The sequence below is a fragment of the Pagrus major genome, chromosome 16 (assembly GCF_040436345.1).
Source record: "Pagrus major chromosome 16, Pma_NU_1.0".
Classification (NCBI taxonomy): domain Eukaryota; kingdom Metazoa; phylum Chordata; class Actinopteri; order Spariformes; family Sparidae; genus Pagrus; species Pagrus major.
The window spans coordinates 25,614,461-25,641,119 of NC_133230.1; the positions used below are offsets into that span (position 1 = coordinate 25,614,461).

The following is a 26,659-nucleotide window of genomic DNA, read 5'->3' on the forward strand; positions in this document are numbered from 1 at the left end:
CTTGTGTTCTGGTGAGGTAGGTGCCAGATGGCTGCTTATTTTAAATATAGGAACTGTCCCTTGTGAGAACTGTGCCCTTTGCTTGGATTCAACAAATAATTCAGCTGCGTTAGTAGGAGGGTACTGGGTGAATATCAACACCTTTATTCCTAGGTGTGAAATACAGTATATTGCAGTGTTTTGACAGTGTGCACGTGACCTTTGTTCAGCATCTCAGGTCTCATGGGAGTGTTTCTTGAGGGCGGTATATAAGTATGTACAAGTATCTAAAAAGTCAGTGTCTACAGTCTGGATGTTTTTTATCCTTTTATCCTTATTTATATAAAATAAGGATATGTAATACACAACCTGTTATAATAGATAAGTATGTCTCATTAGTTTAACCTACTAAAGTGTGTCTGGCTAAAGTATTCAAGTTTCTAAGTTTGAAGCTGCAGTGTTGGTGTGTGTGCAAGGCTTCATCTGATCGGCCTGAGTCAGGATTCATGACAATAAGAGGGGTAAAACTCTGATGCACCTTCAACTTTTATTCAACATCACAACTCCTGTAGTAGACATTTGGTCTGAGAGAACAGCAGACTATGGATTTCTAGTAGTATGTCTCAACAGAAAAGCACTACAAGTATGAAATGAACAAGAGAGACAGGAAGGTTAAAACATGGCTACAGGCCTGCATGCACAGAACGATGGAGTATATAGAGACTTGTTCTCCTCTAGGTGAGTGCTGTACAAACTGCCCAGCTACCATTCAAACGGTAGGCCAGTCAATTCTGTGCACGTAGCATTGTGTTCATAGAGCTGTTAGAAACCGAGTTGCACGCACAGTCTGGTGTACATCACACAGTAGTGTTGGGTAGCATCATGAACGACAAATCCATTCAAAAAAAGGCACAATCCCATCCTCAACAGTCACCCAGCAAAAAGCTTAGGGAACATACAGGCTGAAGTCATCAGAAACTAAAAACTACAAGTCCCACGGTTGCATCCAACAAAGTGCTCTGTGGATGGATGGTATAGCAGCAACTTGAGTTACGAGAACATCAAATCGACTGAGGTGACAGCACACAATGTGTACGAGTCAGTAAAGCAGTCTTAGTTTCCACTGGTCCTGGGTCAGAAAACAGTCCTAAAGCATGTGTTTTAAACAGACAAAGCATGTTTATTTCAAACTAAAACAATATGTACCCAACATCAGAACATCCCTCTGTTCGGTTCTTTTTTCTCCCCCCTGGCATGTAATTTTCTGTTTGTCTTCAATGTATAATTGGAAACAAATTACAGACATTTATTTTGGGGACACAACATTTTCATGTTTTCCATTTTAAAAATGTTCATTTTTCCCAATTATAAGCAGGTCTCACTGTATGCAGTCTATTTGTTCTGCCGAGAAACAGAAAGCATTGAAGGACACCACAGAAGCATTCACTGAAAACTTTGCAGCAGCATTTTAAAAGAAGAGGAGACAGAAATGTGGTCAGCAACTGCGGTTTTCAAGTATTGTGTGTAACTGTATTAATCCGTTATCGAACAGCCAGGATTTCTTACTCTCTTCCATAGGAAGGTCAAAGCTCATTTTCCCCATATACAATTGAAACATTTTGGTAGGCAATTCAATAAAATTCGCCAAGCTTAGATTAATTAAAATAGGTGGGTTGGCATTACAACTTAAAAAAGGAAAAAGGAAATAAAACACAAAGAAAATTGTCTATCAATATATCAGCTAACGAGCCTTCTATTTAAGTACACTGGTATCTGTGAGAGATAAAATCATTTGTTATTGGTTATCAGACAATAACTGGTGTGAGTCAGTATTCGTCATGTCCCGTGTGGTGGTGGAGGTGGTTTGCTGACATGAGTACAGAGAAGAAGAGACAACTTTACAAAATGATCTTTTACCTACTGAGTGATGATTATGTCCCCTCAGTGTCTGTGACAGTGTCTACCACTGGCTGACTCGCAGCTTCCTCCATGGGCTCACTCTGTTCATTGTCTATGTCCTTAGGAAAGGCAAGCTGCTCCTGCTGCTGCTCCAGTTCACTTTCAGGGAGCACAGAATCGGAGGAGGGTTCTGGAGTGGGTTCAGGGGAGGGTTCAGGAGAGGGCTGAGGGGAGGCCTCAGGAGAGGGCTCTGGGGAGGGCTCTGGGGAGGGCTCAGGGGAGGCCTCAGGGGAGGCCTCAGGTGTGGGCTCAGCCACAGTGCTATTGTCCATCCCAGGTCCATTGACCCACTGTGGTTCAGGTGAGGAGGCCTGTTCTTGTGACTCCTCCTCCTCCTCCTCATCGTCCTCCTCCTCCTCCTCCTCCTCATCCTCATCCTTCTGTGGGCTTTCCTGCTCCTCCAGAGAGGGAGTCGTCTCTTCAGGGGGGCTGGCAGCTTGTGTGAAGGCCACAGGTGAGTCCTGGGACGAGGCCTCAACCAGCGGTGAGGCTTGGCTTGGGGTCTCACTGTCTGTAGAAGCGGTGGTTTTGGAGGGAGACTGGGCCATGGGCTGGGGTGGCGATTCTGTTTGTGGAGGGGTCTCAGACTGGGGTGATGACTCAGCCTCTGCAGGAGCCTCAGTCAGTGGGCTCTGACCCTTGCTGTCAGATGATGGGTCAGGTGATTGGGTTAAGGATGGTGACTGTGCCTGAGGAGTCTCAGAAGGAGCTGGGGTTTCTGACTGGGGCTCAGGCACAGCTGCTTGGCTCTGTGATGGAGGCGGAGACTTAATCTGAACCTGAGGCGGTGGCTGACCCAGGAGAGAGGGCTTGGCCTGAGCCTGAGGCAGGAGTGGTGACTGGAAACGTGGTGGAATCTGGGGGTTCAATTTGAGTGGTGCAAGCAGTTTGCCTTGGTTCAGGGTCAGGTTGGGATTAAGAGTTGGGGTTGGAAGCAGAGGTGTAGGTAGGGGGAGAAGGGGTGTCCAACTCCCACGGTCACGGTCACGGTCCCTCTCGCGGTCTCTCTCTTTGTCGCGGTCTCTGTCACGGTCATGCTCTCTATTGCGGTCTCGGTCTCGGCCTCGCTCCCTGTCTCTCTCTCTCTCCCTCTCGCGCTCTCTCTCTCGGCTGTGGCGATTACCATTCATCTCCCTCCTGAAGTCAAAATCTCTTTCATCTCTGTCTCTTTGCCTGTCCCATGGGCGTCTTCGCTCATCTAGGTCTTGATGTAGTTCAGCGTCAAAAGGCGCTGCTGCAGCGGCACCACCACCACGGTTCCAGGCCGGTGGCCCCCCAACAGCTCCAGCATTTCCGGAAACTCCAGCTGCTGCTCCTGCTGTCCCAGGACGGTTGTCAAAGCGGTTGGGGAAGTTCTGCCCAGGTGTGGGGCGCTCATCCGGGAAGCCTTTTGGACCGCCTGGGGTCTGTAGGGCTCCTCGCATGCTGTCTCGTTCATCAAAGTCCCCTCTGGTTTGGTTCCAGCGGTTATCAGGTGTGAAGCCTGCAAGAGCCTGCAGGCGTCCCACTAGGCTGGTTCTGGCTGGCTGAGTCCCTGGCGTCTGGAGCAGGGGAGGCCTGCCTCCTACACCACCTCCTGCTCCGCCACCACCACCTCCAAGGGGCTCCCTATGATCTGGTGGAGGGGTCCTCAGTAGGCCCGTGCTCTGCTTTTCCATTGGAGGGAAGCGGTAGTCCTGGTCTTTGCCCTCATCAGCCCCAGAGGATGACTCATCTTCTGTCTTGGATAAATTTTCACTGGCAAGGGTGGGGGCCCTGCTGAAGGGGTCGAGCTGAGAGAAGGGAGCCCTGGCACGGACTTGAGCCTGGAGGCTACTGTCGAGAAGGCCAGCAGCCGCCTGGGCGGGGCCCTGCTGCTGCATGAGGAGAGGGAAGCGGGCAGCCACCCCAGGTTGGAGGAGGTTAGGTCGCACATCCAGAGGCAGCAGGCCAGGCATTCTCTGTCCAGGCAGACCAGACTGATGCAGCGAGTGGGTGAGGGATGCTGTGGGGTGCATACCAAGGAGACCCATCCCACTGCGGACTGCATTCTGCATGCCTATAGACAAAACACAACGACAGTAGAAACGGTTCAAAATTCTTCTTGGCCAAACACAATTAACATATATAACCACAAATAAAAAAAAACAACTGAAAATACAACAGAAAGAAAATCTATTAGTCGTTCAAGTAAGAACACATCAGCATTGCTTCACCTTGCAGTGTAAGCTCTGCAGCGGCATCCATACCCTCTGTTGACTGTGCCGATTTGTCATTGACTCCTTGCTGAGTTTGGACTCCCACTGGGTTGAACATACCAGCTCCAGGGATGGCTGAGGCCATGAAGCTACCGGGGATAGTGGTTGGAGGAATCATAGCACTGAACGGTGATTCCTTGACAGCATCTTGGCTGGTTGCCACTGAAGGCTGCACTAGAGCTACAGGTGGGTTCAGGAGAAACGATAAAATTGAATCCAAGCTAATAAATTCCAACTGTCTTCACTGACACGTCAATTTCAAAACTATGTGCATGCATTATTTATAAGGGTAGCATGTCATAAATACTCACAACTAGTTGCTGCGGCCAGACCTGCTGTCTGTGCTGCCTGCATGAAACCTGCACAACAGAAAGTTATTTTGTGTAAGACAGGGAATTTCTGTAGATCTGATCTTTACATGACCGTCTGCATTATTTACCTGGCGGAGGCTGTGATGCATTGAAACCAGCCCTTATGAAGGGTGGCGGTGGACCGTAACCTGGTGGGGGTATACCCATGGTGACAGGGAAGGTAGGAGGCACCAAACCTACTGCACTGGGAACAGCCTGGGCCACTGGCAGCTGGAGTGCATACAATTCACGTTAATAGCATAATGGTTTAGTTACATGTTTCACAAGTTCCTGTACATGACCTAGTGGCCTCTATCAAAGTCTCTCTCTGGATATTTAACAGATCAAAATAGTCCTAATTATGGCAAATAAAGATGCATTGTTTCCATTTTGTCACCCAACAACAAGGGTTAGAATCTCTTACACAGCCCTGCTTCTTTCACAAACAAGAAAATCCTTTGGTGAAAATGGACAAAAACAGTGAGCCTGTGCGCACACTACTGTTCACATTCTCTCCTAATGTTGAGACAGATTCTCTTCAGTACCTGTACAGGCATCATGGTGACCTGCTGGTTGAAGGTCTCAGTCTGGGTGTTGGATGCTGCCGTAGTCTCAGTGCTTACTGGCTGACTTGAAACTTCTTTGGCTGGCTCAGCAGTCTTGGCTGCTTCCCACTCTGCATAAAACAAACAAAAAGGTGAAAACAAGGTTTTAAACTCATCAAATTCTTTGTTTGTATTTGGAAGTTGAGCTGAAATATTCCAGTTAAATCCCTTTCTTTTTCAATTCTGGTAGGAGGACGGAAATGGGATTTATTTCTTAGAGGATTTTGAGCATTACCACCTCAAAACAAACAACTTAGGAATCGTAGTAGACAACAAATCCACTTAGATGATCAAATGCCAAGAAGTGCCTGTGTTTGGATATCTGTGTTATGCTTTCATTATGTGTGTACAAACTTAGTTTGCATATCCTACTTATATTTAAACAAGCGGTGCAACTGAGTCAGCAGACCTAGTCATTGTGCTAAGGTAAGAAGTTATTAAGTAGATGTGTTTTCACCATCATTAACAGTCTCCTGATCGATGATTCCTCCTTCAGCAAAGCCGTCCAGGTCATCCAGCTTCACCTTCTCCCAAGGGATATAGGTGACACCCAGGTCCACATCCCAAAACTGCTTGTACTCTTGCTTTACCCCCTTGTTCAGAGCCCATGCAATCTGTATCATATAAACACACACACACACACCCACACCCACACCCACACACACACACACACACACACACACACACAAAGGTCAAGAAACAGCATTTTTCAAAGTTATTTCTGGCAGCATACAAGGATCCATGTGCCTGGAAAGCTAAACAGTCTGGGAGTTTTCACCATTGGAGGTCACTGGAAAATTACATTAGAAAGAAACCACAAGGAGAATGAGAGCACAATCAATCAAATTATAAAGGTAATGTTTGCCTTGATGATTTTGGAGCCAATCTTAAAGGAGCCGGTGCTGAGCTTCTGGCGGGCGCGGTATGCATCCTGTCTGTGGACCATACAGATGTAGGCACAGCCTCTGGGAGGGATCATCTGCAGACACACACAAAAACCGATTGCATTACATAGGATAAAGGAAGGTTAAGCTACAAGACATGACCACACAGTGGAGAATTACAATATGCTTAGATGTGTGGTTGATGAATGATGAGTAAACCAGAAAAGGAGAGTGTGACGCACAAAGAAATGACAAAAAAAGGATGATTGTAATAGTAATAAACTAGAATTTCACATAACAGATATTATGTTAAGACTCCACAGATCAAAGAACTGGCTAACATGCTGTAACTAAATCAGAGGGTTAAAGGGGGAGAGGTGTTCTTACATTGATCGACTCAATCTGGCCAAACTCCTCGAACAAATTGGTGAGGTCTTGCTGAGTGGCCTTTTTGTCAACCTGGCCCACCCACAGAGTTGTGCTGCACACTAGGTACAGGAGAAGGGAAAATAATTATTCGTCAGAAAAGCACCGACTGCAAATGGCTATGAAAATATTCTAAAACAATGACTTCCACTTACCACTGAGAGTTTTGGATCGTATAGGAGGCAGTCCTTTCTTCTGCCGTTCCTTTTCTCGCTCTCGGGCGCGTCTTTCACTCGAGTAAGACCGTGATGACTTCCTCTTGCGGTCTCTGGAGCGTGACCGTGACCGCTTGCGGTGTTTACGTTTGCGTGAGCCGGAGCGAGACCTGGACCTTCTCCTCTTGGGAGACCTATTGAGGAAAACATCAAAACATTTGGAACTCTTTCCAGACTGACTTTTGGTCATATTAACTGTAACACCACAGGTCCACTCCTTTTGAGCATGAATATCTGTTTTCACAGTTCATAATTGCATTGACAACTTTGCAAGTTTTTTGCAAGATAGAAAGAAAGAAAGAAAGAAAGAAAGAAAGACAGTAAAAGCAGTTCCTCATTTAGTAAGCTGGACAACGACACAATGTTAATGTGATGGGAATTTACAGTGTGTTTTGGTTATTATCCTTTATAAAAATCTTCCATTTGGAACCAGCTATATACAGTCATCTATGACAGTACTGCATCATCAGGGCAACAGTCAGCACTTTTCTTACAAAGTTAAAAGATCAAAGCAGTCAATTCAGCATATTCAGCAATAGTCTTGGCACATTTTTAAAATTCTGCCACAGAGATAAGTGGGACTGACCTGGAGCGTGACCTTGAGCGTGTTCTGGAGCGCGTGCTTACAATCTTCTTTTCCTCTGCTTCAAAGATCTCCTCCTCCATACCATCGGGACCCTCGTCCAGATCCATGTCCTTAAAACAAGAAGTTAACTTTTACACATCTCTATACAGAAATACAAGATATGTAGCTAAAGAGGCCTGCAGATTAATAAACATTACCTGCTGTTGGTTGTCTATGGAGTCATCTAACTTGTTCTCAGGCTCAGGAAGCTGTGCCTGGCTGCTGCTCTGAGCCGTCGCAACAGAGTTCTCTTGACCAAAGATTGAGTCCTGCCCTTCAATGCTCATTGCCTGGAAGAATAAAAAGAGCCATGTAAATATTATGTGTCCTTTAATAACAAAGCATCTACACAAACAGGTCTAGCCATATTTACAAATGACCAAGATGAGAAGAAAACCCATTCTATTTAATGGAGGCATTTTTGACATGCTTGCGGGTCTTAAGGTGTGTGTGGTCTGTAGACTAGAGCCTACTGGATATTCAGGTTCAGATATTTGTATCATCTATTTGCATACACAAACATTACTTCATTTGTAAAGTAACTTCAAACTAATAACTATCCAGTGTGGCATACATAGAGCAACTTGGTAGGGAAAATATTCATCTGTAAAACCAGGGCAAGCTCAAGTACACACTCCTGGAAAGAATTGTGTTTGGGGAAACCGTGATTGTGTGTGTACGTACCTTCTGTTGGTGCTGCTGGTGCTCTAAAAGCTGCTTCTGAAACTGCTCCAGGTTCTGCTGTTGTAGCTGCTCAGCCAGCTGATGGAAGAGGGAGCTGTTGATGGGCTCCGACACCATGGGCCTGTAAACGGTCAGCAGCATGATTAGATCAGTGAAGGTGGTGGACACGTTATTATGTTAGTTCTAGTTAAAAATACACTAAACTCACAGCTGAGATGATGAAGTGTCCTTTTTAGATTCCTCACCGCGCTCAGAATCATTCCCAAAATCAAAAGGACCCAGAAGTTTCTGCAAGAAACAAACAACATAATCAAATTAGGAGGAATCAGATGGAGCAGGGAAAAAAGAAACTTTTGGTTGCTGACTGCAGACATTACCTTATTAAAAGAGGAGACCCTCTGCTCCAGGGGGTTGAGGCTGTTGGCAGTAGCAGCAGCTGTGAGTTGAGCTGTCAGAGCCTGTAACTGCACCACCAGGCCAGCATCCAAGGCCTGCAGCAGGGACGGCTGGGGCTTCTGCTGCTGCATCTGTAGACTCTGCACCAGCTGCTGCAGCTAGAACAGGTGATAACACAGTATTTGACACATTTTTAATGCAACAGCTAAACAAAATGCAGACGTGACTCAAGCTGAAGTTTTGTTTACGTTTTATCAGACATAACATATAAGGATTGTTATTTACCCATAATCCAAGATTTTCAATTAAATAGTTTATGAACTGAGGAGCTGGGTGGTATGTTCACTAACCTGTTGTCCCTGGGGACTCTGCAGGATTTGCGCCACAGCAGCCACTGTGTCTGTGTTGGTTATCTGGGATGCCCAATCAGGCAGACCCTGGACTATGTTAGCTGGGGTAGCTGGGGTTGCTGGGGTACCTGGGGACACAGACACATAAGTATTTCAATATGAACCATGACGTAAGTGCATTTCACAGTGATGTCAAGCAAGATTTCAGAACGCAGAGTGTGGGTAGGTGTGTTTCATTCTACTTGTGTTTACTCTGACTGACCAGGTGTAGTGTTATTGACCGGGGCAGCACTGCTGGGCATGACTGGTGTGACGCTGGGAGGGGGGATCCCTGCTGCCATGTCCAACAGAGGCTGGATGATGTCACTCTTGAAGACCGCATTCTTTTGCCAGAGGTTCAGGACTCGCACTATCTTACTCTGGAAACACCAAGAACATGGAAAAAGCAACTATGAAATGACAGTAGACTACTTTAGGACAGGTGCCACCTAAAAATGGCTGATATGATAAAAGAAAACAGCAGGACTGTCAAGGCCAAAAACTGACCATTTAAACTGACAGTTCACTCACTCAGTCGCAACAATGCAATAAACTGAGTGCAGTGCCAACCCCTGATATATTCCTCAAAACACCTATAACTAAAAAACTAAGGCCTTTATCAAGGTGTATTAACTCCAATGAAACCAGGCAAGTTGCAAAAATGAAAAGCCACAGAGAGGAACACAAAACCTATTAAAAACTGTCTGACCTTATCATCTGAAGGGCAGCGGTAGAGGTGCTGGAACGTAGGGATGATATTCTTGCTGAACCGTGGGGCAAAAACATCCTTCTCTGTCCCAAACTGGTGTCGGGACTGTCTGACAATGGAGTCGATGACGTATAGCCCCGGGACTTTGTATTCTGGTTTGCACTGTCGACACATAAACAGAAAGCTGGTGTTAAGATATTTTATAACAGTGAAACAATCTATGAAGTTACTGTCTTTATACATTACTTAAGTGATGAATGCACCTATTTAGGAGTCCTAATAACACTTCAAGTAGATCACAAGCAATTTGTAAAATTGGTAAAAAGGGAATTCCTTGACATTCTTGCAAACAAAAAAAAAGGTATGAACATTTTGTGCATTTATTGTGGTTTATCTGCCTCTTTTTCTTTTTTTTTTTACTGCACTTAGCTGACAATCCTCATTTAAAATAAAACTCACCTTCTGTATGAACTTCTCCACACTCTGGACAACATGCTTGTAGAACTGAAATAGAAGCAAAGGAAAGAAAAGTTTTGAGTGAGCTGAAAAGCAGTATTTCAGAGCAGAGTTTAAGAGAATGATACAGTGAAGCTGAAACTAGATCAGTAGCAGCTCTGGTAAATTAAAACCTGAGAAAGGAACAGAAAATACATAACTGGGCTGAGCATGTGTTCTTTTTTGGCAGTTTTAGAAGTAGTTAGAAGTAGATTTAGAAGGAGTTATGAGGAGTAAGATTTGTTTTAATACAATTTCATCCATCGAGATTTTATCCTTGTTTACAGAGACTTGCAAAAGACATATGATTAATACCAAAAGTATATTTTTCAGTTTTGGGCTGTGTAATAGAAAGACACAATGAATCTAGATCCAAATAAGAAAAACTGATTACTTTCTTATATGAGAAATAAGTAGTGTAACATCCACCATCCACCTGTATGCAAGCAAACTAAACTTATCAGAAACACACATTTAACTCTGATGCTAAATTCTGACCACAACATGCAAACTCATACTCCATAACTTTGTAAACCTTTAAATAGGTGGAGAGGTAAATGCATTTCACTTTACTGAAACAGGAGACTAAAAGACCGTAATGGCTAACACAAATGATAACTTTCATTATGCTGTTCACTTTACGGCTTGGCTAGATTCAGTCCACGTACTCTTTGGTAAAATAATGGTGACCTTGCATGACCTTATTATAAAAAAATTTATATTGTTGTGGCATGTCACAGGGAGTGAGAACGAAAAGGCAGCGAAGGCTGCATCAAAGTTCAATTTAATAACCACAAAATAGCCAATTATTGTGAAGGTCTTTTTTCTTGCAAAATCATGTTTCCTTAGCCTGGGGTTTAGAACTCTAGCTTTAATCTATAAACTTGTGCAGACTCTGCTTTACTTTTGTGCATGTGAAGGTTTATATTTAGAGGAAATTTATACTGTAAGTACTACAAGTTTGTGGCTAACATTTCATCTCCTTGTCCCATATATTATTTTCTTACTAAACCTGCCCAATTAGGGAAACAAAAGATGCTCTATTACATTGGTGGCGGTGTGTTTCTCTCAACCGTGCCAGTGTTATTTGCATTTTCTTGGCTTTCCAGATAGCCGGCTAACTTTGTTTCAAGCTTCTGAGGCTGAACACGGCAGAGTTACAGACATGTGGTGCACATAAGACCCTTTTAAACCCACCACAGGGATGTATGTCTGCGGTGAGGGGAGACAGTTTTCTCGGCTAGGTGAGATCAGTGGCTCAGAGAGACAGCGGTGCCTACATTGTGTGCAATGACTGTAAAAAATGTACTGTAACTGTACTAAAAAAATAGAGCTAAAAACACATTTTTGCCTGCACGGTCAAAGTCTATAAAGTATCCGTCATTGGAAGAAAATGTATATTTCTGATATGTACTGTGAACAGGTGAATACAACGATGACAATCACAACCAGTCCTAGTCATTTGGTGACCTCCTTATCTCTGTCAGTCTATACAATGGCTCAAGCAGACACAAAATGATTCTGCTGCTGACCACGTTTGACTTGTGAGAGAGACGATGCTAAACCTTTCAATAGCACCACCTTGGCTGCTGTGGACAGTTAGAACTGTCTGTGCCACTGCTGCTAATATCTGACCTTTCAAATTATATCCAAACAAAGTATCGTCCGAATAAGAAGCTTAAACTTCAGGGGAAGCACAGGTCTAGTTAGACAGCCAAGGACTTCCTTAAAAATGTATTTTGTGCAGGTTCACAAACAACGTTATGATGATGTACAAAGGTATTGAAATTCATGCCTCAGTGTTGGATGAGAAATGTTTCTGCTGAAGCTTTATACAATACACAGACACTGAGACAGACAGAGACACAACTGAAAGACCATGCTATACATTTACCCTTTTCATAAAACTAACATGGTCCTACAGCCTTTATTTCTTATGTATATAAAATACACATATGGTACCTGGTAGGACCTTGACCAAGAGGGCTGAACCACTATGCATTTGAATTAAAGCAAATTAAGATTTGCTTTTAGCCACACCAAACACAAATTCTTATTAAAAACGCAATTTCTACAATCAGCCAGTAGATGGAGTCAAAGTACAAGAGGTTAAAAAGCCAGAGTTTGTTATCACAGGAACCAAATACAGGAATATTGTCATTTCAATTAAAATAAGTTCAAAGGTGACAGGTGAAAAGTCTGTCAGGCAACGGCAGGCATGCTCACAATTTTTTATGTAAGCCAAGATCACATACAAGGCAGTAAGGGGTTACTGTCAAAAATAAAGCTTCACTTATAAAAATATAGTAATGTATGTTGTTGCAAACGCAAACTGTTAGATTGTAGAATTTTTTTTTTAAGAAACTACATAAATATCGAATGAGTTAAGTTAAACAAATGGCATTCTTTAAAATCTTTAGTCGAAACCAAATCAAAACAAAAAAAGAAGAGAAGAGAAATTTGTTGTCCAATTTGTGCAAGGAAACTATTCATCAAATCAATCCGCCTTGTCAGATAAAGGCAATGTAAAGACATCTAAAACCCATATCTCTGCAGTTAAAATTAATAATAATAATCCTTAAACTATGCAGACTCAAGGAAAACAGATTTGTTCAAACAAGAGCATGAAAAATGTTCAGGAAAACACAACACAGGTGGCAGAGAACAACTGCAAAAAATGTCTCAATAGTCTGAAGACTTGCAAAGATTAGCCTTTGACAATGGCAGTACACATTCATAGAATCAAACTGAGCTGGACACTGCAACTGATTCCCCGAATTGATTTATTTAATAAGTTTTACAGGATCCCAATTTGATTTGACTACTGATTGTGTTTCGATTGAATATCAATTTGGTTAGGAATAATTTAGTTACAATACCAGTTTAGCTTGGATATGAAAGAGACTGTCAGAGAACTAATGCTGTGAATAATCTGTATATCTGCTTACAGGTTTAGGTTTGGCACTTCAAATGTTTGAGTGTTCTTAAAACGAAGCATGGCACTTGTGTATTCATGCAACTTCAGAAGTAATCATTTGGGTGTATATCCTTGCATATGAAAATTGCGACCACTTCAGGTTACTTTTTGGTTTTGTCACAGATCTGATTTTTTTCCTATATTGTACATATGGCTTTACTTTTGCCCAGCTCTTTGCTGTCCCACATTATTTAAACCTGAATTGCAACAAGATATGTGCCCTAAGTGGAGCGGCTCCAGCTGTGTGTTTTAATTCACCTGAGGTTAAGCAATACAATATTGGGTATAAAAGTGTCTGCTAAACCAGTTAACTTACGAGTAAGCCGTAGCTGTACTAAAATCACTGAAAAGAGCTGAGACAGAGACTAATAACTCAAAAGAAGACAGAGTTCTTTAAAGAATCCTGCTCAATGACATTAATAACAACAATAACAACAACACACACCTTAATTAATAGGAAGTAAACCCATCTAAACACAAAGGAGATATAGGTAATAGGAGCAAAGCACATCTGCTGTCCCAATGAGCCAATTATGATACAATAGTCAACACTGACCAATATTTACAAGCAGAACATGATACTCAATGAAAATAGGACCTGAAATGTTGTGACGTGTGAAAATTAGTAACTCAGTCTCTAAATCAAAACAATAACAAAAGAGGGTATTTGATGAAATTGTGAACTAGTGTGGGGTTATGGGAGTTGTTGTCTTCATTGTTCAACAGCAAAATGCATCAAGTATTTGTGCTCCATCATGAGCGAGCAATACAAACAATGGTAAACAACAAAAGGAGTGGCTTGCTAGCTAGTTTGCCAACTTCCTTCCTCAATTTCCGAAGTATCATCTGGTGTTTCCTATGTTTCCTTCAAGTACCCTCTTCAAGTTTCACAGGCAACCAAATAAAACGCCTAGGTAGGTAAAAGTAGCAGTCTTGTTTGGCTAAATAAAAGAAGAGGTAAGTTGGATTGTCTGTGTACGGTGTTTATTTACAGACAGGGTGCATGAAATTGGCTGAAAGGTAAAGAAGCTGTGACTTGTCAGGAAAAGGGTATATTCTATCACTGAAAAGGTTAAATTTCCATTCCACCATTTCAGTATACATCACAAATAAATTTTTTTAGTAAGTAAATAAATAAAAAACAAAAACCAAATAATGTGATTTGTCAGACAAATAAGTTTTTAAAAAAATGAAATCCTCAACTTTCTTTAATTAATATAATTTATTTCTACACGTATGGTATAGCACGGTACGAAAGTCTTTCGGGTGCCAAGCAAAGGCAGATATTACCTTTTTATCCTTAAATGTGCACTATGTACAATAAATCTAACTCAGAAAGATAATATTTACAATATAAATGAGGTAACAGAAAGAGTTATTTCATATATAACTATTTTATTTGAATTAAGTCCCCAAAACATTGTTTTAAGCTAGAAAGGTAGCTTCTTGGAAGGGTCCTGCAAATTTAAACACAGTAAAACAATATGAAATTGTGTTGTCCTTTGAGGACTAGTTTTTCTTTTTTTTTTTATTCAGTTTATTCAATCCTGAAACTCTATCAGTGAGGTAACTAAATAGTGCACATTTAACAGTGTTTGAGCCAAAATTGTTTTTCTATTACTGTGGTTATATAAATGTTATTTGTGGTGGTGTTTGATTGCTGCAAACAGGATTGTTAATACAGGTGTGTGCCTCCCTTTTTGTGTAGCAATTATTATCTCTGGCATCAAATCCAATTGTGACATTCCAAAACCTTAAACATCCAGTAACCAAACCTGAGAAACCCAAAACTGAGCAGACATGCCTTTCTCACACAAGACAAAACCCATACTCATACACTTGTTGCTGCAGTGTGGACTGTCTCTAGGCAACTGATCAAATGCAGAGCATTATTAAAAGGGCAAAGGATAGTTACAACTTTGCAACATTTACCCTGCCTTATCTACAGTACATTCGACAAATGATTGTACAAAATACATTCAGATTTCAGCAGTGTTCTCACCCTCACAAACCCACAGACCCATAGGCTTAGGCTACCTTATAATGACCCTGCAGTTAGGTGAGTTAAAGTGACTGATAGGACCAACTGGAAAGAATAGAGCACAAGGAAACGAAAAAAGACAGATAATGTGGATAGCAGCACAGATAAGAGCAAGCCACACTATATCACTTCAGGTTAGGTCCCTCTTCAACCAAACATTCTCGTCAAATTGTTATTTTCAGCCATAACTGTAATGTTGAAAAATATACAGTTGCGCACAGTAGTCTGATCTTTCTGCTGTGCTTATTTTATGTACTGTGTTCCTTTACTAGCGACTTTGATATCTACCCAACAGCGACATCTCTGACTACTGTATGTGCTCTCATTTTCTTTAGTCAGTGGCCTGACTGTCTCCAACTAACACTTGTTAAAGTGTTGTTATAATGAGTTATTAAAGAATCAAACATGTATTTTAGACTAATTATATGTACACACTTCAAAAAAAAAATATATATATACAAATTGTATATCAACTAGTGCATGATGCAGGGGTTTTCAATATAATATATTTTTCTATTGTAAACAAACATTCTGATTCAGTCTAAATGCACTGTAGCCACAACAACTGCTTAACAAATGGTACTTTATCCCCGTTTCACATTTCTTGTTGGGGGATCTTGATATGTGCCCTGCTGGTTTCAGTTCTATTGACATTACTTTTGACTAGTTGAAACTCTTAAGTTAGAGTAGCTACTACCTTGTGTATGATTGACCACAAAATAAATCTACATAAATTTGGACTCACTTTAAACTAAGAACCTCTTTGTTAATCTCTCTAATTTTTTGGCAGATTGAGCAAAACAATAACATTCTCTGACAATTGATATGCAAATAGTGAACACATTTCCAGATTTATTTTACTATGCATGTATAGTTGCTGTTTTCTTCTTATATGGAAAACCCAGAAAGTCAATGAGAAATTTCAATGAGTAATACATCATATTACCAATTTAGTAAACACATTACTAAACTGTGTTCAGCATGGTGTGATAACCAGGGATTATTTTAAATCTATTCTGAGCCACTTTGATTTCAATGTTGATTTTTCAAAGATGGTAAAAAATAAAAACCTACAATTATCAGCTGCTGTTTGTATGCCGTTTTATAGAGGGGTTGTACAAGAAGCATGAGGTTTTTCTTAGTTTTCTTTTTTTCCCAATGATAACCTGGTGAATATGGTCAGTGTAAGAATGCTAATACACAAATTACTTGACATTATACAAACGGCATAAAAATAGTACAAAAATAAGGGCTGCATGATATGATAAAAAAATCCAAATTATGATTATTATGAAATTTATTCTGCAATTGCGATATGATTATTTGTTAGGGTCTGTACCAAACAAAAATGATTTCTTCCATCTGGAGAACAATATTCATATGACAGGGCATCTCTGCAGAACAACAGTACTTTATCATAATGCTGCTTTGTCACATTTCATCTTTTTTTGTTAAAAAATTGCAATTTCAATCAGCCACAATCTATATTCTTTTTGCCGTTATAAGGAGGTTAAAAGTCTGTGGATTCCTATATTATCATAACGGCAGACTATGAAGGGACATTGCAGTGAATTGGGCCTATTCAGAAGAAAACAGTAGTATTTACATATACTATTGAGCATAGTATGGTTACATCTACAGGCATTTTCTTCAAAGTCCAGATGCTTAGAATAATATGGTGATTCTGGGCTAAAATCACAAGTATTTTGTCATTGCTATATTGGTGATTTTTCTCTCAGATTGCCGATAAAATAAACTCTGCCGTTATTAATCATTTTGTGCTGCAATCATATAAGAAAGCACACAAAAAGGCTCCAGCAGACACTTTAGTGTAGTAGGAAAAGCACAAGTGTTACTAACATTGACAATGGCTTTGTTCTATTTAAGTGTCCAAGTAATCCACGCAAATGTGACAGCACGCACAATACCTAAAAGGCATGTCAAAATGTCTTCTATGAAAAAGGCCCATCAATATTTCCTGAATCAGAGGTCAATCCCTGCACCCTTTCAAACAGGCTGGTCATAGCCCTATGATTTCAAATGTCATAGTTGAATCAGACTGAAATATGCACAAGGTGAGAGAGGTAGGTCAATATGTGACAATTATGTCTCACAAACACAGCCAGAAAAACGAATACAATTCAATAAACTCCATATTACCCTGAGGAGTTCTATACGAGTACGCAAATGTCCAAATTAGTTTGATCGGACATTAAACACTTAAACACAAGACTTTACCCTGCAAGCTCCTGAATACAAAATCTGTCTAAAGTCAGACTGAGCCCATGTGTGAACAGAGAAGATCACTGTCTGAGAGTTGACCGCGAGTCGTGGGTGTGTTAATGATGTTTCACAGAGTGTAGCTTCTTTAAATTTATTCTTAGTTGCCTGTATATTGCGTGTACTCTTTCATTGACATGTAGTATTGATAAACGTATTAACAGCCATCATTGCACATTGCGGCATCAAATCAAGTGTATCTGGAAATGAAATATTTATTTTAATGGGAAAAATGTCTCGGACTTCCTAAAATACATAGAACCTAATTTTTTTTTAAATTTCATCTCATTGTACAGATCTGTCGTTGACTATTTACATATAAGTCTAGATAATACTGGTTGTAAATGTACTCCGTATGAGGACAAAAGGAGGCTTGGGTCAAAGATTTTTTTCAACTGAGCTCAACAGCCCAGACCCAACCACTGTTTTAGTGTTTACAGTATGGTAATAATCTTTTCTCTGAAGTAACTTAGGGATAATATTATTGTAAATAAACAAATGTCACTGTACAGGGTTTGATGGACAGATTTTGCTGCATTTATCGAGTATCAAGCAGATGAGAGTTAATCTTAGAATCACTGACCAAGTCCCTTTGACTAACTATACAAATTTTGAAAAAAAAAAAAAAAAAGATCATAGATTAGCTCTCATACTATGACACATGATGAATGCTGGTCACATGTGCCTCGGTTATCTTACTATTGAAGGTATCAAGCGAAAGACAAAACGTGATGACATTATGTCATAAATTCCACTAAGTGGATTTTATTAAGTGCAGAATTGTGATTTTAACAAATGCACAAACTACTTGACATGAAGAAACAAATTATTAGTTTGAGAAATGAATCCCATTTTCTTGCTAAATCACACTATCAAAAGCAGCCATTATGAGGCAAACAAATGGTGTACCATCATAGCCCTGTACCATCGTAACATTGTGATTTAAAAGGCGCCCCACCAGAGAGCACAAAAAAGTAGTGTGTTGTCGTAAAGCAGGAGTTGTTGTTGCGTGTGACATGTGGAAGAGTAAATGAAAAGATGTTTGTTGCTTCTCAATGCGCTAATCTTATGTCTCCATGTGCCATTTATGATTTTCTTATCAAACCTGCTCAGTAAGGTGAACAATTTGGGGCTGTGTCTTTTCTGCAGGCTGCTGTTGGTTTCTTTCATTTGTGCCTTTGTCATTTGCCTTTTCTTAGTTTAGTTTCTCAGTATAGCTAGCTGGCTGACTTTGAATTTGATCATGTGATTATTAATTTTTATTCACATTACTCGTCAGTGAATTTCACTGTCTGGAACTGCGTCCGGATGAATGCAGCTTCCAGCGCTCTGTGCCCAGTTCTCAGCTGTGGAGAGCCTGTCCCTTGGTCTCCAGTGAGTGGCAGTTTCTTAATAGGTGTGTTAAAATCAATAAATAGTAACGGTGACCAGCAAGTAGGCAGACTGAATCAATATGTTTTACCACATTGGTACGAACCCAAAACAAAACAATTTTGCTGTGGTCTGACTGCAATAAATTGATCAAAAGGATGCCGAAATTACATCATCATAATGCCGCCTTGTAAAAAGCCTGAATACATGCTTCGTCAGGTCTGTCAGCAATTTTAAAAATGCTTGTTCCCTAGATGGAGTACAGATCGATCAGGTCTATGCTGTGCTGAGACAGGTAGTGAGCCTTCCTCACAAACCATCCTCCATGCCAGCTCCCTTTTTTTTCCTGACTCGGTAAGAGTAGACGTGCTTTCGTACAGCTCTGGGTGTCTGAAAACAGCTACGATTAGTGATTGTTATCCACTCCTCTATTGCAGTTCACACTGGACATCAGGGACATCAACGTCATGATGTCAGTGTGAATGTCAACAGCAATAGGTTCTCGTGAGGTTCTCTTGAGTTCAACATTTTCAACTCACGCAAATGATGTTCGCGTCATGCACGCCGCCCGTAGAGAATAAATGCAAATTTGCATCTTTTAATTGACTTTGTATGTAATCTAGACTGTATTCACCTCACATTTGGTCTGAAGACACAATAAGAGGAGACACTGCCTCAAATTCAGAAACACATACGAAATATATGAAATACAGCACAGACTGGGACTGCTGCAAAATCACAAATACAATTTAAGGAGGGCTGTTAACAAGATTGCTATTATCACAACCCTCCTATATGTGATTGGGGAAGAGAGGGAAGACGCACAATATAGACAATCGACCAGACACACAACATCCAAAAAGAAAAGAGACGGCTGTCTTCGAGCTGAAAGGCTGTTAAAAGGTCACTGCAACTGTGGGTCACGTATTTCAATGGACACAGTTTAAGGCAGTAGCTGTGTACAGATGTCAGGCTGAGAGAGTTAATCTGTTGGCTGCTGGATGATAAAGAGTATCAACAATTAGCACCAACTGTTTAAGCAGAGCAGTAGAAGTTAAAAATATTTGAATTACACTGGTTTAATTGCAAAAAAGTCTATGTTGAAAACAAACTTACAGCCTTATTGCCTACACTAGTTTCGACAATAAAGTGCAAATCTTTCCTCTGACTTTGATTTGATCATCCAGATTTGTAGTAGGGCTGTCACTCTTTTTTTTTTAAAACTTAAATTAGTGGTCCAACACGGGGAAACAACGTATATATTCTGTCTGTCATAAAATGTCCTAACTCAAAATTGACAGTGTATACATGCAACAGGCCGTGCAGTGCACTCGCTCTCATTTCTACTACAAGCTATGTTGTACCATAAGTAAAAACAGGCTGTGGTCCAACAGTCAAAATCAAAAAATATATTCGCGTATGCATATTACTGTTCTTCAAACTTTTCTTTGAATTTCATGGGAAATGTTACGAGGTGTCAAAGAAAGAGGCAAAGAATTCAAAAAAATCTGAGGACATGATAACCAGAGCTGCAGGAATTTTGGGACAGCATTAACTCTTCTCCTTTCGTAAAGGTTGTCCAGTGTACGCTATGCTGAAGGAGATAATATAGGAAGCAATGAAGAGCAATTAGAGAATGTGAAGAGCTCTTAACATGGCTGCCTCTTAGATACTTTTGGGTTTCTTTACTCAGTTAGGAGCCTTCCTACGCAAAAATGACTTTTCAACTACAGCCCTGGACTATTCTCTACACTAATGCAAAATGGAGGTAACTAGCGCGGTTTGCTGAATGGATAAACATGACACCAAACCTTCATAGACAACATAGATGGAAAAATTGTGAATGAATTAATTTTGTTTGCTGCCTTTAGAATGTTTTAAGAATAGTATCATTGCAATGACAAAAACATCTTGAGTCATCATTTAGATCTTCATTAAGGGCAGCTGAGGCACAGTGAATGAATGCTTAATTGTACAATATACTTTAGGATTAGACTGTGTGAGTTTGAAGAGTAATTAGTTCTCATTTATTCAAATTTGACTTTTTTTGTTGTTGTTTTTTTTTAAGTGACAGCCCAAATGTATTGTTAAGAACCAGGACTTGAAGTCTATCTTAAAAGCCACAACCAAATCAGCTGCTTAGACATCTTTAACTGCTTTCATACCGTCTGTGCCAACATGAAAAAAAAAAACAGCCACACTGTGTGCAGAAGACATGAATCACTGCTGCTGTCAAAACAAACATTCACAGTATGCACTATTCAAGTGACAACCCTCAGGGATGAATTAAATGTATCTTGTTGATGAATATTGTCAAATGAATGCAACAGTAATAGTGGCTTGATCTTGTATGACTACTAACTCTATAAGATTCTGTACAAGGTGTGTTTTATGAAAAATACCCCAAAATAATAACTGTGTTAATACTACTGCACTCTCACCTACAAATGTGTGAATATTGAGTGTATATGTGATGCCCTTGATGTTGAGGATGAATGCGGAAATTCGCTGAAACTGTGTGTGTCATGTGTTAAAGCAGCACTTTACCAACCCAAAGATGAACAATGGCAACTTGTCCATCTGCATTCTCACAACTCCAGACACTTAACCCCTACACCAGCTCATGATTACTCAGTCCCATCAATACGTAGTGTGAAGCAACACAGAACATATTTTGACTTGACTACCAAGACAAAGAGGTACATCAACTAGACAACAACTCAAATATTGTCATCAGACAATTCAAGAATTAACTAGACTGCACCTTCAACTTTCAAAAACAGGTGAGGACTCAAAGCCAGCATCGACCAACGTATGATAACCAGAGGGGGATTATAGCCCACAACAGTGGCAACAGCAAATTCCCCGCTTCTCTGGGTGTGTGAGAGCAAATTAAGTTCAAAAGATTTGAGTCTTCTTCCATCTTCCTTGTGAAACAACCCATACTCCTACCTAAGCTGGTTAGGGATTCTCTTATCTCTTTGTAACTCTCTCCACCCCATCCTCCTGCTTCACTTTCAGTGCTTTGGGGGAGCTGGGAGAGCTGCTGAGGGAAGGGGAAACGGGTGTTATTCACAAGCAACTTAAGGCACAGCAACACCAAAACAACAGCAGTTCCTTCAAAAACAATAGTAAAAAAGGACAAGGAAACACATTATCACAAGATTTAATGTTAAGAACTGGTGTCCTGGACTTTTGCTGTCAGGCACTGAAATCTTCGATAACTACATATGCTGTTGAAATGATAAAAATATATATATATATATATATATATATTTTTTTTTAAAAAGGATATTCATTCTTGACCTTTATCCCCTTAGCATCTCAGAGAAAAAAAATGCTGAGCAGTTTTGCATTTCTATACTATAACCACAGATGGTCATAGGGACTTGGTCAGTCTGCTCAGCCTTTTTCTTCTGAGGCTTTTAATAAGCCCAGAGTGCAGGAAACCAGTCTTTAGTGTAATGTAGTGTATGAATAGGAGACAGAAAAGGTCTTTCTATCATTCTGAAGAGACCAAAATATCACAATCTACCTTTAACATGTGATCCATGGACATTTATGGTTGTGAGTGTAGAGCAATGCTTTTGTATTTGTTTTCTAAAAATCAGACTACGATGCGAGAACAAGAAAAGGTTCCTCAATTGGGTAACATTTTCAATAAGACCACTAGCAAGATTTGAAAGGGCAGACAATAGACTAGGTGACCACAGGGTTCTGTAAGTTAAAACTTCAAGGTGCAGCCATAGCAGATGATGGACAATGTCAAGTCAGGCTGTATACAAAAAGGGTGTTCCGGCCATGTGTTTTAGTCCTCTGTGACACACCTGTCTGGCATAACAGATTGACTGCTATTTTAATTAAGATGGCTGTCTACATAGGCTACTTAATGGCTTGTGTTAACCGATTTGCATGCGTAACTGAATCAAAACATCTTTTTAGGCTTTAAGTCTATTTTACAGCACAACTACAGTGTTTAAGGGCACTGAGTGCTACCAAAACAGCATGTCCAGTGTAGACACTGGCAGAGGACTGAAGCGACTGTAGTGTTGCCACAGTGTTAAAATATTTGCAAATTAATTTAAGTCATACCATTTCTGTGTCTGAAACCCATAGTAACACTCACATTACAAGCAATTCCACTGTAGCTCTTTTGTCTGTGTATTCAACCTGTCAGCTCTCGCGTAATGCTGAACCTCCATTTTGTGATCCTCTTTTATATGTAATCATTTATTTTATTTTCACATTTTTCCCTCTGTTACTCCAGTATTACCATTATATAATTTCTTAAAATGCCAAAAAAAACAACAAAAACAATAAAAACACACTGAGCCTCTAACGTAGCGTCAAACTACATTCAAAACAATTTGTTCTCTTACACATCAGATAAAAGAACTGAGGTTTTATGTCACAGTACGAAAAGCATCGATGTCAATAATAAAAGCAATGATGGCTGAAATTTAACTGCTTGGTTTTAGGGTATTGTGTGTGCTGGCTCACTGCTACACAGTCCTGATTTAGTGGGACACTTTAACAGAACAGAGCCATCATTACTATTAATGCAAACATCTGTGCTTTCCCTACAATGAAAAGCCAAAGTGTCTGCTGTGAAAAAGGCCTATTGCTACAACTACATTTAATTGATTTATACTTATGGTGCAAAATGCCGATTCTTACCATTAGTTTACTTTTGCAATTATCGAAAATACAAAGTTTTTGTATACAAGTTTAATCTTTATACAATATGATGCAGTAAGTCCAAATTCGAATGTCCCTCTGTGTTTTTACTTTTCAGCAGCATAGCTTAGAAATAATTTTATGTGCAGCGGCAGATTCTTGAATGCCTAATTTAAGAACATCCAAATGAGCATGTGACAATGTCAGAGCAGCAGAGTTTCTTTTACAACTTCATCACCATGCACTGATCATGTAGTCTATGTCTCCTACAGGTGATAATATATTTGTAATAATGAAAAACCAACAGCTACGCATAGGGCAGAGATAATTGTTTTGGGAAGAGAGGGAATAGTGGCCTGCTCACGAATGGCTTTGGTAGGGAAAACTATATTGTCCCAACATGTGCGAACAAACACAATCACAAAATTGCTAAAAACCAATACATAAAGTCTAGTCTGACTTTGTTGATAGTGACTAGCATTAGTCACACTGCAGGATGTTGATGTGAAGTAAGGCAAATTAACTTAAATAAGTCCTGTTACAGCCTTTTATGCTGCTTAATACATAAAAAGAGAAACTTGAACAGTTCCCATGACTAATCTACAAGAGAGTCACGCACTCTGATTGAAGGGTTTTTTGGTTAAAACAATGTTTGTTGCTCGTGAGTGGCTTGCAGTGAGTGTGTCTCTGAGCCATGTTTTTTGGTCAGTGAAGGAGATACACCTGATTTACCTCCCTTGTCAGATCGCAATGTAAAGTCTGCTGCATTGTAGCACCTCATTAAGAAGTTTATTTAGGGCCATTAAGAATCTCCCCAAGAACCCGATACGATAAGGGAAGAAATTAGACCCAGCAGCTTGTGAGAAGTGTGAGAAAAAGTCCCGACACTACATATAGGTGAGTACTGGCCAACTTTGCGTGCTTTATTCCATGTCTAAGTTTCTCCAGGAGTTGCCTGTCTTCATGAACTGAACTGAAACTGAATTTCTGGGAGGTTCTTGGAAAAACAGAACAGACTATTTACCAAGTGAACTCTGGGAGAAGTCTTTCAAACACATGACCAAACTAATATTAAATTGAGTTGTGGTCTACTTGCTTTTGCTCTGCTGGTTTTTAGAGATGTTATTTCATTGCTTCTTGCTATGAAATATAGCAAGTAGCTATACCCACCCCCACCCAATCCTGCTACAGCCCTCCACCTCACGTCGTCAACACATATCAACCCGGGTAAACAACATTGTCATTCATGTTGGTGGGCTCTGCTTGGAATGCACAGTACACAGACTACCATGCATCATGTTAACATGTTTTGGCTTTTGGATTCTTTCCATTAACCCCACAATGCTTCTCACTGCCTGCTTTGTTTGTGAGCCTACTAAAAACCTAAAGAAGTGCCTAACAGGTTCCTTACCAGTATTTTTTTTTCAATAAAATTTAGGATATAGTCATCAGAAGAGCTTATGCAAGTCCTTCACGCTCTTGAATACAACTGCATAATTTATGTGTAATTAAAAACAGAAAATGTTTTCCTATGTATTGTACACAAGTATTCACACATGTAAACAGCATGTCATAAACAACATAAGAAGTGTGGATGGGTTTACTCGAGCTGACATCCCTCAGTAATGGAGCCAATCACTGGATTAAGCCAGCCTGGAGTCTATTATTCATTTATTTATTTATTATTATATTTAATGCAACAAAATGTAACCTCACGGAGAGAGTTCGTGGATTGTTCAGTCTTATCCCCAGGTTGTCAAATACTGACACTTTGGGTTGCCAACTCGGGTCGGACGCCAACCCCAAAGCGTCAAAGAAAGGATGAGACTGAACAATCATATTTATCTCCAGGAAGTTACATTTTGTTGCTTTATGACCTATTTTGTATTAATAAAGTGAGTTTGTGGCTGAAACAGACTCACCTTTGTTGGAATTAAAAAAAAAAAATCAATATGAATTGCACATTTTGCATACTGTCTTGTCATTTATCACTCTAAGAACATAAATGGACACATGCCTTTAAATATGTTGGGGCCTGAAATCTTAACAAAACAGATGTGGAGGAGATTTATACATACAATTTTCTACACAAGAATTGGAAAAGATTTCACATTTCTTTATTCCCCACAATCTGTCTCATTCTTTGTCACTACATACTTACTTTTATAGCCTTGATCCCTGACTTGGTGATCTGGGTCATCTTGGCCTTGGAGATGGGCGGCTTGTACTCATTCAATGAGTACAACTGAAAAACGACATGAGACAACAGAGAACATCTTTTGTCATACAATGTAAATAACAAGACATAACCTTATATATTCATAGCCATACAAGAAGTCGTCCAAAACATTGTCCCTTGAGAGGCTTTGTTCAGCATTTACAAAACCTAATTTTTTTGGTATGTTTGTGGTCAGAGAGCCATCGATTTTATAACGAGACGATGTAATGTTCGTGGGCTTGCCTCTGACTCATGCCATTTGTGATGATACACTCATTACAACAAAATATCAATTTACAATTTAATTGCTGTAAACTGTGGAATAAAATTCGTATGAACCGTTTGTTATGAGTGTATAATGAGGTGGGTTTTATACGTATCGTGCCAAAGGACGGACATACTTTTGTGTCAATGCAGACAAAACGGGTGCGCTAGCTTTGAGCCCTCTGATAGCTAGTGGTTAACCTAGCTAGCTGTCTTAATGAGCTAGTTTATCAAGCCATTTATATTATGTGCAGCCACACACAAATTAGGGGACACTAATTCAGTCAGAATTAACGTTACATGCGCATTATTATTTTGCAAAGTGACACTGGAGCGCGGGGTATTTTGACCACGTCCATATTAGTAAGTTAACTAATCAAGTTATCACGCAGCTGATGTGGTTTTGCTAACTTGTAGCTAACTAGCTTGCTCGCTAGTGAACATTAGCACCTGTCTGTGGAAAATTCTGGCTCACTGACAGGCAACCCAACAAGTTGTGTGTTAAGAAATCTATTCTCTTCACAGCTATACTCCACACAGTCGACATGTATTACACACTGAATGCGTTAGCATTAACGGTGTTTTGTTGTGCACAGACAGCGGCCTTGTTAGACTACCCTCCCCTTCCTCTCCTTTTCTGCTAACGATACTTGATGCTAATGTTAGCCCACAAGCTACCGCAATTGTGAATTTAACATTTTCTGCTCTCAACGTGTTCAGAGTTTTTTAAGGGATTCAAACAAACCTCATTGTTAAAGGCTTTGACGGCCTCCATGGTGTTGGATTTCGGCTCGCAGGCGACTGTAAATATTTACAGATATCTCCTCAATAACCGGTTTGAGACATGCATGCTCGACGTTTGGTGAGATGGAGGAGAC

General features: G+C 40.2%; 1 protein-coding gene across 2 annotated transcripts; it reads right to left on the minus strand.

Annotated features, from left to right (window-relative positions):
* Nucleotides 1–507: 507 nt before the first annotated feature.
* Nucleotides 508–26,658, minus strand: LOC141010112 (SR-related and CTD-associated factor 8-like). Of its 2 annotated transcripts, none has more exons than XM_073482937.1 (20): nt 26,527–26,658; nt 25,461–25,544; nt 9,918–9,962; nt 9,459–9,620; nt 8,973–9,129; nt 8,711–8,838; nt 8,342–8,518; nt 8,173–8,252; nt 7,965–8,085; nt 7,439–7,570; nt 7,242–7,351; nt 6,596–6,789; nt 6,402–6,502; nt 5,996–6,109; nt 5,588–5,744; nt 5,071–5,201; nt 4,615–4,756; nt 4,487–4,534; nt 4,167–4,355; nt 508–3,976 (listed from the first exon to the last, which is right to left on the minus strand). In XM_073482937.1, the coding sequence occupies exons 1-20, from the start codon at nt 26,554–26,556 to the stop codon at nt 1,911–1,913; spliced, it is 4,368 nt and encodes a 1,455-aa protein (XP_073339038.1). In that variant the 5' UTR covers nt 26,557–26,658; the 3' UTR covers nt 508–1,910. The 2 variants fall into 2 exon arrangements, with proteins under 2 accessions (XP_073339038.1, XP_073339037.1); XM_073482936.1 differs by having other exon boundaries at nt 4,134–4,355.
* Between the last annotated feature and the right edge of the window lies 1 nt (nt 26,659).

Excerpts from the sequence above, each read along its gene's own strand:
- LOC141010112 (XM_073482936.1), bottom strand. The coding sequence starts at position 26,556 with ATGGAGGCCGTCAAAGCCTTTAACAATGAG. Across the intron at positions 25,545-26,526 it reads TCAAAGCCTTTAACAATGAG|TTGTACTCATTGAATGAGTA; the intron begins GTTTGTTTGAAT and ends GTCGTTTTTCAG. Across the intron at positions 8,839-8,972 it reads GGTCAATAACACTACACCTG|GTACCCCAGCAACCCCAGCT; the intron begins GTCAGTCAGAGT and ends CTGTGTCCCCAG.